The 12365-nt window shown below is 36.9% G+C and overlaps 1 protein-coding gene across 9 annotated transcripts in view; it reads right to left on the minus strand.

Annotated features, from left to right (window-relative positions):
- Positions 1-12365, minus strand: part of PTPRZ1 (protein tyrosine phosphatase receptor type Z1) — a 131708-nt gene that overhangs the window by 55532 nt on the left and 63811 nt on the right. For all 9 annotated transcript variants that reach the window (XR_012052609.1, XM_072921301.1, XM_012568939.5 and 6 more), the window contains 4 exons: positions 3704-3883; positions 1726-1877; positions 522-617; positions 204-270 (listed from right to left, as the gene is read on the minus strand). Coding sequence is in view for 8 of the 9 variants with exons in the window: in XM_072921301.1 (XP_072777402.1) it covers positions 204-270; positions 522-617; positions 1726-1877; positions 3704-3883 (495 nt within the window). In the remaining variant the exon portion in view is untranslated. The remainder of the gene's footprint in view (positions 1-203; positions 271-521; positions 618-1725; positions 1878-3703; positions 3884-12365) is intronic.

A 12365-nucleotide genomic window follows, 5' to 3' on the forward strand; every position in this document is an offset into this window, starting at 1 on the left:
CTGGCACTTGTTTATGTTAGATTTCATGTGGTTGGTGATTGTCCATTTCTCATCTGTCCAGATGACTTCTGTAATTTCTAACAAAAAAAACATGACTGAGCAATAGAGAACCATGCTCCTCAATGTCTTAAAGGTTTCATAATCACACTGAGGTGGAATTTAGTTAATAATCAGTAATCAATAAAAAATGGAGGCAAACTTACCAAAACGACTAACACTATCTACTCCATTAATGATTGGATTATAATCTGGATTATCCTCTAGTCCAATCTGTTAAAAAAAAAAAATTGCATATTTTAACAGTACAGGCTTCACAAAAAAAAGATTGAAAGTTACAAAATTATAGATGATTTAAAGCCAAACAAACTTATTTTGCCCATTTGCTTTTCTGCAACAATAAATTAGAAAGATACATTAAATTTTTTAACTTAGTGATCATACATTGTAACCAGTTAAATTCAGTTTAAACATCCGCTGTGTTTCAAGGCTTATTAAATGACACAAAGATATATTTTGTTTACCTCAAACAAAATTGATAAAGCTCTTAACTTTCCGCCTCCTTTAACTGCCTCTTCAAAGTCTGTAAACTGATCTGCATCATAGCAGTAGATTTGCATCTGCAATTAAAAAAATATTCAAATGTTATATATAAAAAATTTGTAAAATTTCAGCAATACCATGATTTATATTCCCATTTTGAGGAAAACAAACCACCCAAACAAAAAATTTTAAACAAATGTAGGGGTTTTTTACCTCTCATTTGTTTTATCTGAGGATGCAGAATGGAATTCATTAATAATTAGCTATGTAAAAACAACCTGTATAACCAACATGTATTGGGGAGTGACTACTACTAGTAGCTTTGTACGAGATGATGATGGAATACAGCATTCTCTGTGATGCCTTGTCAGTACAGATGGCGTGTGATTTGGGAATTTTTAAGTGGCTAGTGAGGTGAAAGAAATTACACTGCCCAGGGACTGATCCTGGTTCACCACTCTTCCCCATGTATAGGCAAGCCCCGGCACTATTGCTTTGCTTTCACATAGAAGTTCAAATGCCGGGAATGAGGAACAGCACAGTTGACTGCCACAACTGCCTCTTTCGAACTGGAAGATGATGCAATGACATGTTGAGGGATGAGAGTTTGGCATTTGTGCGTCCCAGGAAGGGCTGCTCCTCTCCTCCACCCCCCTCCCATGCTGCTGCAGCCTGTTCTGCCAAAGCAGCCAGGGGGCCGCTGGCCTGTCTGCCTCTCAGTGTGGCTGCACTCAGGATCTGCTCATGTGGCTCTTGGCACACCACTGTCAGCTCTTTGCAGCCCAGCAGCACGGACCACGCTTTGTGTCTGTAAGGCCCAGCAGCTCCCATGGGCTCTCAGTAAAGCCCTGACTTTGAAAAGCCCATTTACTCTTTGAGCAATGAACTGATGTGGAATATGATGGGCCAAATTCATAGGATCTTAACATTTAGTGAGAGCTTTGTCAGATTAGCAGAACTGACATCTAATACCATCTTGGAAGATGGGAAAAAATGCAGTTTAGGCATTCTTAACATGCCACTAACACATTACACTGCCCTTCTAAAATGCCTCATTTATTCTTAATTTGGATTTAAGTGAATGATTATATTTGCAAATAGATTTGAGAGAAAAAAAAATTGTAGAGTAGTAATGTCACAGAAGGTCAAATGGTTGAAATCATCAAAATCAATTCTATACTTTACCTCAAGAGGATATTTTTGTCCTTCTAGACTATGTTCTGATCCATCTGATGATGCGTTGCATTTTCCCCAGTGAAAAGTGATCTTGCTTGCTTTGAATATGGTGTCTAACCCACCTCCACTCACATAATAATCACTTGTCAGGTTAATTTCCACTGAAAAAATTGAGAAAGAGGGGAAAAAAAGGAGTATGAATAAAAAATCCAGCCAAGGCATCTATAATTCTCATACTTCAATTTTAGGTGCTAGAAGTTAAATATGATATACTTATTTCTCTGTATTTCATAAGCAATTTGACAGGAAATTGGTTACTTAAACTAAGTAAAAAGTGTGGTAATTTACTATTAGCATGGTGAATACGTTTCATTTCATGCTGTAGTTCATAAAATAGTAATTTAATGAAGTGCATTTCGTTTCCCGTTATCTGAAACTAGACACAGAACTACACTAAAAAGCTCAGAAAGCTGATCTAGCCACCAGCTGGCTGTCTAAAAAAATAAATTCCTAAAGTACATACCTTCCTGAAAGGGTCTGTGTTTCTAACAAAATCAAAAATACACACCTGCCCCCCATTTTTACGGCAATTATATATACAAATCATGAGGCAACATTACCAAAGAATATTTTTATCAGCTTCTAGGAGGACTGTCCTGATGAAAGACTCCTTAGTTTTGGAGCTTTCTCCCATGGGAAAAAACAATGACAGATCTTCAGCTGGACATAGCTGTACACAAACTGTAGATGGGACAGAGCATTTGTCTTCTGGAGAGAATGAGCAGGATGGCATAGACTGAAGCCCCACATTTTGTCTTTATCATCTCCAGCACCTGTGAACTGCTTGATCTCTTGATAAAACAGCACTGATGGAGTTCATTTTCCCTACATTCCTTTCCTCAAAACTTTGAAGACCGTTTAAACAAGCTTAGCAGTTCCTTGAAAACACCCAGATTGCTAGAGATGAGAAAGATCTCAGTTCACTTTTAAGGACTTAAGAGAACATTTTCTCAGGGGCATTTTGAAAAGAAAAAGTAATATTTGTCTCAGCTAGGAGGGAAGTAAGTGATTTGTGTAGTGGTATGTAGGAAGTACATGACAGAAAGAACAGAAATTAGGAGCAGTGACGCTAAACTGAACTGAACTAAATCAAACTAAACTAAACTAAAGCAAAAAAGCTGATCTAGGAGCCCCACTGGAACAGGTAGAAGGTCAAAGACAGTTGTTACAAGGTACCTTCCTCCATACTCATGCCCAAAACAAGGAACAGTACTTCTAACAAGTAGCTTTTAGTTACTGCATTCCTGGATTTATAAGTGGTTGTAAAAATATTTGTCTGACAATTTAGATGACACCATAAGCTTTTTTCATAGCTGGGAAAAATAAGCACTTGTAGATGTAAATCACTTCTTTCTAAAATGTATTTCTAAGATTGGTAAAACAAATCAGAACACAAAAGCACACATTTCTCTTCTTTGACTATTAGGAGGTGTCTATGTGAGTAATTCAGATGAAAGTTTTTGTATTATATGTGTCTATGTGTAGGTGAGATAAATCCCAACCTGAGTTTTTTGTAACTTCAACTCATCCATGAAGTGCTTTCAGATAAGTAGGTAATTTATTTGTACTTTTAAAAAATCATTTTTGCCTACCCATTACAGACTCTAGACATACAGTAATAATTACTATAATTTCACAGCAAATGCCAATTTACTGTTTAGATTTAATGACATACCCGTGGTGGGTTGATAGTCACTATGTGATTGCTTTGGCTCTATCTGTCCACGCACATAATTTTTGTTTGTGTGATTTCTGTTTCATTTAGCTACTGTCATCACTGTTGTTTTGTTGATTTATTTAATAGATAAATTCAGAATGCATCAGCTAAGTGAAATGAAAATGATTCAGTAAAAGTCCTTGGTTAGTTGTTTGTCATATATCACTTTTCAGACCTCTTAACTCCAAACACGAAATCTGACTTTTTTACCTGTTTTGCCAGTGTTGCGAATGAAAGTATCTTCCAAAGTTTCCTTTTCCCATCCATGGAATTTAAGTTTCTTCAGATTTACATTAACTTGGGTAAGGTCTTCATCTATATTAATAGGCGATTGTTTGGCACCATTACAGGCAGAATATTTCTTGCCCCAGTTCTTTTGGTTCAAAGTTCCTAGAAATCAAAACATGAGGGGTAAATACATTTAAATGCAAACTGGTATCCATTCATTTTTTATTGTGGTAATGTTAAAACACAGTTTGCAGTCTGAGATCAGAGTACCTGCCCTTCTTTTAGACTTTGTCTGTAGCAATATTTAGCACACCTACCACTGATTCCTACCTTCAGCAGTTAAGTCACACTCTGAACACTCTAGATGTCAACACATACATTTTTATGAATCTCTAAGGAACGCATAAAACAACAAAACCCTCATGAAAAATCTACATGAAACAAAACCAGCTTCAGATGAATGGAATCAGCTTTCAAAAAACCATAGGAAGTGCTGGAAAACTATCCTACCCAAATAACTTTTAATCATACCAATGTTAATGTTCCTTTTGCCCAATGAGGTCATCTATCCTGTAAGCTTTTTAAATATAAAGAATCAGTAAGAAGTTTTAAGAATTGTTTCCACACGGGTAAACTGATTTTACCCCGGAAAAGAAAAAACCAGCTGTGCCCTCCACTCCGGCCATCTGTCCGGCTCTGCAGCTGCCTGGCAGAGAGGAGCTCCTGGGCTGCAGGCTGGGGGCATTTCACTGGGGCCAGTCCAGACACAAATCAGGGAGACAGACAGCATGTCCTTCACCAAAGACTTGATTATTTTCAGGAAACGGACAAGTGCTACACAAAACAGTATGATGTAGTAGCACCAGCTCTGACAATCTTTTGTTTATATAACACACTAATGTAAATGGAACAGTATTTTGTGTATGTTAATGTGTTTGAAAACATATAGATATTTTTCCTGGCAGGGATTTCTAGCAATACTTCAAAATGCTAATTAAAACCAAGAGTTAACGATACAGATTTAAGAAAATGGAATTACTTCAACTAACTTCCCACTTACTAGCAGTTAAGAACTAATATTAGTGTATGCAGTGCATATATTTGAATTCTACTAGATATGTTGAAATAAACCAATGCTCATTTACAGGCCAGTGTGCCACATCCAAGTCTGTCAGTGAAGATTTGCTGTACTCCAGGCAAGGACAGCTCTCCTATTGCACTCAGAAAACTCATAGAGGGAAGAAGACATGCAGCCAGTCCTGTAACCATGACAATAGGCAGTAAAAAAAGATGCTCACCTGCATAGCCAGCTAGAAAGAAGCCTGAACTAAATTATTGAACAAGTACAAGTCAAGCCAGTTACCAGTATCACCTTGGCTGCATCAGACTTACTGCAGATGGTATGCAAACACATTTACTGCCTGCAAATAGCAGCAGAAGGAACTGGCAGGCACAACAGTCAAACAACCTAAAGGGAGATCAAGCCACAGGCTTATTTATGAATGTCAGTTTCCCACAAGTGGGGACTTGAGCCCTGTACCAAGCAAGCACTAGTCCCTTTGGAAATGGCAAACTGGGTAAGCTTTCAGCTCCTCCTCAAGTCAGACTTGTCCTTTAGTTGTCAGTTATAATTTATCACCTGGAAAAATAATGTAATATCCTGATTTGTAATGCACTTCCACAAGAAAAGAGTGGCTAATATTTAATCTTTTTCAAAAGTGTCCTTTAATAAACTCCCAGCTCAAGTCCGCCAGTACTTGGGTATTAATCTGCTCAGGTCTTCTATAGTGAATTTTCCAAGAAATATTGAAGGCTTTTAACATTAAAAAAATAAATTAAAAAAAAAATTTAGAATATTTAACTTTTAAACAGAAAATCCTCCAAACAGGGTCAGAAAGGACACAAATAACAACTCTCAGCTTGCCCTGTGCATTGTTGCAAACAGGCTCCTGTTTCCAGGTCTGATTTCAGACAGCTCAGTGATTTTCCAAGCTGCAGGAAACTCTTTAAAGCTCTCTCTGGCACGTTTCTGCCAGTGTGGGTTGAGATGGCTGCCCACTGCCATCCCTTGCACTTAAGCTGCACTCCCTACTCCATGCTCAGTTTGTTTTGTTCCTTTTGCCAAAGCCAAACACTTTCCCAGAGTCCTACAGTTGCCCCAAGACAGCAGAAATCTCCATTCTCTTTCCACTGACATACCAAATCCTGTAGCTCACCTGCAGTCTCTCCTTCAGAATACTTTTTTTTTTTCCAACGTGCATTTCTGTTATTCTGCTCTTCCCATCAATGACTTTAGAACTGACTAAAAACACTACTCTTTTCTTTTTCCCACTATGGTGCTTTTGGGAAATTTCATCCATGCTTCTTTTGATGAAAGACATTATTGCATTTTTCATCTTGTCTTTAAATTCTCTACTGTCTACAATTATGTTCAGTAAAAACAAGTAAATTAAAACCAGAAAAACTATAATCTCCTTCCAACTTCCATAGTTTTGTATTTTGTGATGTTGTATGTAGAACTTGAGTTCTTCAACTTTGTAGTCATTACTTGTGCCTCAGTGTGTAATAAAGTGCTAACATTAACCTCATGATAAAATTTGCAAACTTTGCTCATCCCAGAAGACAGTTTGTAGCTGTAGTGCTGATCAAAAACTATGGAATAAAATGTACAGGAAATCAGTGGCAGGGTCTGATCTGGGGCAGGAACAAGGGGTATCCCCTAATGAATGGAGTCTGAGAAAGAATGGAGAACTGCAGTCTGGTCATGATGACCCAAATTACAGTTAAGCAGCAAAATACATGTTTATCCACAAATTCTGCAAATGCGGGAGCAGATATTGGTGTGTATATTAGCAAATAGTGCTGAATAATACAAGTAGCTTTATAGAGGGAAACAGTTGAGGTTGAAGACCAGATGTCCACACCAGATGTTTTTCAGAAGGTTTTTACCTCAGTCTAGCTCTATCTGGTCCCATGGGCTGTATGTCCATTGGCTGCTGAAGGGTATAACGTACTCTCCTGCAGCACAATTCCTGTTTGGTACCAGTTAAGATGAACCCATGTCACACACTGTGAAACAACTCCATCTTGCAAAACAAAGCTTAGTAAGTGGGGTGCAGACAAAACATTTGCTTCAAAAGTCCACTCCTGATCTGAACTAAAATGTTAATATAAATTCATCTGGCATAGGCAGCAGGTGGTGGAACTGCTGCAGTTTATATAACTTGCTGAAAAGCAAAGTAAAAATGAAAGAACCGAATGTTTTTAAACAAGAGCAGATTGTTTTACTATAGGTGTTATGATGTAAATCATAAATCAAAGCTGTGCCAGCCATTTTGAAAAATATTGTTGAAACGGAGCTTTGAAAATGAATTCTCCCAAACTGTGCTTTGGAAATCTGAGGAGAACAAAAATATGCACAATATATCTTCAAGAGTTCAAGAGGAAGAATATTTGTCAAAGGTGTCAGATCTGAAAAAGTAACTGACAATTCATAAAAAATGGAAATAAAACTGAACCAAGTAGATTAAATGGAGGCTATGGCCTATACCATAGCCTTTACTACTCTTGTCCAGTGCAGAATGTCTGAAGAAAATTTTCCTAGCTTTTCTTTCTAGGAAATGTTCACATCTAACTCTGCTCCTCAACCTCAGCCCCTATGATTCCACTCCTACAATGAGAATCCAGTTCTCCTTTTGGCTTCCACTTCAGCTCTCCCTGACAGAAAGAAATAGAGGTGCTGGAGTGTGTCTAGAGAAGGGCAACAGAGCAGGTGAAGGGTCTGGAATCCAAATCTTATGAGGAGCAGCTGAGGGAGCTGCGGCTGTTTAGCATGGAGAAAAGGAGGCTCAGGGAAGACCTTTAATGAAATAGATGAGAATCTTAGAGTTTATTTTATAGATGAAAGACAGCAAAAAAGAGAGATGGATTCTTTACCTCTTTCTTCCTCTCCATTTTTCATCAGCATTTGCTTTCATGATGTTAAAATTGCTTCTATAAATCTAGATTGGACACAGGAGATTAAAGATAACCTCTGTGTGTGGACTGTTAATAATGGACTTTACTTACCAAAAATGTTATTGACTTATCACTTTGAAATGTTAAATGATTTCAATTATTTATTTTTAGCAAACATGTTTTATCTAAGATATGAAAAACCAGAAATAAGGCCACACAAAGATATGTGTACTTACACTGGGACAAAGTTTAAATTTAGATGCCAAATCAATATGGCTCTGAACTCTAAAATACAGAATCATTATACCAAAGGTTGCACAATGCACTCTGTAATGCTCTGAGGCAAAAGAATGATTTTGTTCTCAATCTGGATGAGTGCACTACTGACACAAAGAGAGAAATTCTGCCAATATGGGTCTTGGGAATCTTACTACAGCTTGTATTCCAAAGGGTGTAATATAGCACTTTGCATTCTAGGGAAACATTATGGTCATCAAAAAATGGATTACTCAAATTTCACATATTAGTGAATAGGAGGCAATGCTTCTGTGTTATCTTGATCTTCACTGGAATGGTTTTAGGATTTTGGTTTTTTCCCCTTCAAAATCCCCAACTACTCCCACATCCTGATCATGATCAGTCTCATAAGTTTATAAAAAATTTTAAGATTGGAAAAATCGTGAATTTAATGGATGAAACTACTTGCCTAGACAGAGTTGTAACTGCAAAGGAGTTTAGGCTTCTGGGTTTGGGCTTAGCCATTTATTATGCCTGTCTCAGTGATGCAGTTGCTTGGAGGTTTACCAACACTGGATTTCTTGCCAAAATCTCAGTCAAGTTTTCAAAAATAAAATTGTGCTGGTTTGGTTACTGAGAGTCAGACCACAGAGCAGATCCAGAAAAATTTAATAGTACTGAAACCCTCAAAGTTCAACACTGATAGAGTAACTGGCTTATAAATGAGCAGAAGTCAACTAATATTTATCCCATGGACTTTTTCTGTCACTCATACAGTGACAAAGAGATTAATTCAACACATATTCTTACTGTGGGGTGTAATACCTCAAATAAAGCAAACAGAATCAACAGAAAATTCTAGCTGCTTTGCAACCAGATGCATTCATGCAAGACAAATTATCTAATCTCTTATTCCATTTAGCACCTTATTCATAATTTTTGTATCTAAATATCAGCTTACCTAGACTGTATCTTGTGCATTGTGTCTACATGCACATAAACATGGATTATCTATGAGAATACCTTGAAAGATTGCACAGCACTAACCTGTAGTCAGGTGAACCCTATCACCTTAATCTTTCCTGCTCCTCATTTAAGATGTCCTGACCACTTACCTCTTATTAAAATCTGTCATAGAAGATGTGTCAGGAAAATACTAATGAAACATTTTGCTATCTTCAGACTGTAGCTATTTCCACCATTTTTATTTGCTTGTTTTTTGAACATAAACTATGTGCTTTTTCATATCTACAGTCACAGAGACGTTGCTCAATAAAGTAGTCAAAATTGACCAAGTAAGAAAAAATGTTTTGCTTTTTTCCACTTTATTGCCAGATAGAATAAACTACAGTTGTTGAGATACAGTGGAAAACTAATCAGTCCTATAAAATACAGTGGCTATCTGTTTTTTTCTCTTCCTGGGATTCAGTCTGATGATTCATAGTTTAGACTAAGTGAATTACTGAGCAAAATGCATAGGAAGATAAATGCCAGTGGACAGCTTTCTTTTATAATGGCAACTGCTGTTCCTCTTCTTTCACTGCCTAAAAGATCTAGCCATTGCAGGCTAGTTAGAAAATATACAATCAAATACTTCTCTGCTAGAGAAATACAGATTATCACAGATGCTCCATCTGCAGGGCCCTCAGTGGGACAGCTGTTCAGAATAGGAGAAGGATTATGGGAGAAATTCAGTGAAGATTTTAAAGTACCTCTTTTTTATTATTCTCATCTCATCGCTGCTGAATCTGCATATAATTGCAGTTAGAAAATTATGTAGTCATATATAATGAAAACTTGCCTCATAATTTTTTTAAATTACTGTAATGTTATGATCTAAGCAATACGTTTCAACTAAGTATTAAGGAAGAAAGTTTGGTACAGTGCCAATTGAGAAAATGTCCAGTAAAAAGTAACACATTCTTCCTGCTTTATTTAATTCTTGACAATACATGAAGCCTTAATTTAGCTTCATAACTTCTAACCTTGTTCCAAGGAATTCAGATTGTAACAGTTATTTCCTTTACCTTCAACAATACTTTAAAGCATAAAACTGAACACAACACTGTGGAGTGACAAGGATCATTTCGAGGTCACAAATAACCAGAGCTGAAAACAGAACTGCAATACATGGAACTGGCTCACTTTTAGACTAAGAAATAAGTACCAAGAAACCTGGTCTATGGCTTATTTTCGTATAACATGCACACATTTTAATTACTTATCAATGTGTCATGGCAATATTTGGTCTCCCACATGAGAGTGTTTGATCTTCCACAAGAGAGGACTCTCTACCTGTTTTTCAGCTGTTTCACATGTTGCTAGCAGGGAAGCAAGAATAAAATGGGACAATCACAGGCTTAGGCCTCTCAAGCTGCCCCTGATTTGGAACATAAAAGCAATATTTTTTAAACATGGTGCGGCCCCATGAGCAGTTCACCTGTACTTCCTAGAGGGAAAGCTTACTCCCAAACATATGACTACTGTACATAGAACAAGTGGATGTTTATTGTCCTTCTGTTGGTGAACATGGGCATAAATGAAGCCTATGGTGGTATCTCCCTCTTCCCCACACCGTGCAAGTACCATTTCGTGAGAAATGGAATGGCTGCACATGAAAGAAATTGTGTAAACTCAAAGGTTGCACCAATTTAAACAGGCCTAAAAAGTGCACTTTAAAGGACTCTCAGCTGGAGCAAAGAAAGAGGAAGCTATGACCTACTTCAAGCACAGCATTAAGCACCTGGCTGACAAGTGATAGTTCATGCAGTCCCAGGAGATGAGCACAATGAAACTCATCTTCAGCAGCAAGAAACCTCATTTTTGCTGGAGTAAAGATCACCATCTAAGCCTAATGACTCGCATTATGGCTGTGTTAGTCTTCACTTTTCTCTCCTAATTATTGCAAAGTAGACTCTACTGTATTTTAAAAATTATCTTGCATGGCAGAACCAGGCACTCCAGGCACACTGTTGTAAAGAAACAAAATGCAATGATAAATTTTAGAATAGAGTATGTAGTCTCCTCCTCAGCTCAGCAGATCTAACAATATTTGCTTTAACTGGGAAAATCAATATAGTCTCCTTCCCCTTCTATTGTGGTATGATCTCCCTCCTGTCCTCTTCCTTTCTTCTTTCTTTCCCCTGCTCTCTTCCCTCTATTCTCCCTCCCTCTTGGACCATTAAATGTTAACAGGCAGTCTGTTTAGTTCCATGGGAAGTCCTGTTGTCGTATAGCATAGGGACACTTTTTCCTATTATCTAACACATGCATTACTATGTTGCTATCATCTAGGAAAAAAACTTGGATCAGCACAAGCCTATCTAGAAGAATAATACATTTCATAAAGGCTACAGTCATGAGTTCGGATCCAAAGCCTCCTGAATTATAAAAATTATCCACAAATAGGTTCTCTGGTCTTTGAATCAGATTGGCTGTGAGCATATAAAACATCACTATTGAACAACAGTAGTGGAACTGAGACTACAGAAGTCCCACAAATAGCCATCAAAAAGGTCAGTATTTAACTCTGAATAGCAAAAAGGATAATGTCTAATTTTGGCTAATGTCCAAAATGACATACCAGTAATTCTGGTTCTTTCCTCCCTAGGTTCTCATTTTCACACAGTCTCAATTTTTATAAAATTAAGCTCCTAAATATCTCCAAAATAACATAATACCATAGGAAATTTGGATTACTTGTAGCATATTTTAGCAGGATTTCGTATCACACTTCTATGGGAATTTCAGTACATATTCTGTTCGCATAATGGTAAGGATAAATTGAGGTGACGGGCAGAAATGTGTTATACAGAATTATATTGAGCTATATGGATTTCTTATACAGAGCCATAGCTTATGTATGTTTATCTACACAATTGATTCTCATATTTTATTTTCTCCTTTAGAAAGACAATTCTAGTTCATAAAATGTCCTTTTTGGCAAGGATTTTTGACTACAGTGACAAAAAACTTTAATTCTCTTTCCCTTACCTCCCCAAAATAAAAAAAAATCCTTCGTAAAATGTTAAAAAACAACCCCGTCTTAATATTACACAAACCTTCCTTCACTAATGTCATTATTTTATTTAGATTAAATATTTTCAGCATTACCATTATGTTTACATTTTGTTCAAAAACTTTGTACAGATCATTTTAGAACTGCCATAGCAATGTCAGTGGATGTACATAACTGTTTCTCTGATAATTCATGTTAAGTTTAAATAATACTATTACCTGATTAGACTTTTTTGAAATTATCATATCCTGAAAAACACTCTTTATAAACTCTTCCACTGAGCCCTATTTTACCAGTCTTGATGCGATAACAGCATTATGCAAATTACACAGCGGACATTTCTTTCAAGTACTTATGCATAAACAAGTTGTGCAGATCTCTGTTTTTCCTTTGGAGGTGTATAAAAAATCCTAACCATCTTTTAAAACCTTT

The sequence above is a fragment of the Taeniopygia guttata genome, chromosome 1A (genome assembly GCF_048771995.1).
Source record: "Taeniopygia guttata chromosome 1A, bTaeGut7.mat, whole genome shotgun sequence".
Classification (NCBI taxonomy): Eukaryota; Metazoa; Chordata; class Aves; order Passeriformes; family Estrildidae; genus Taeniopygia; species Taeniopygia guttata.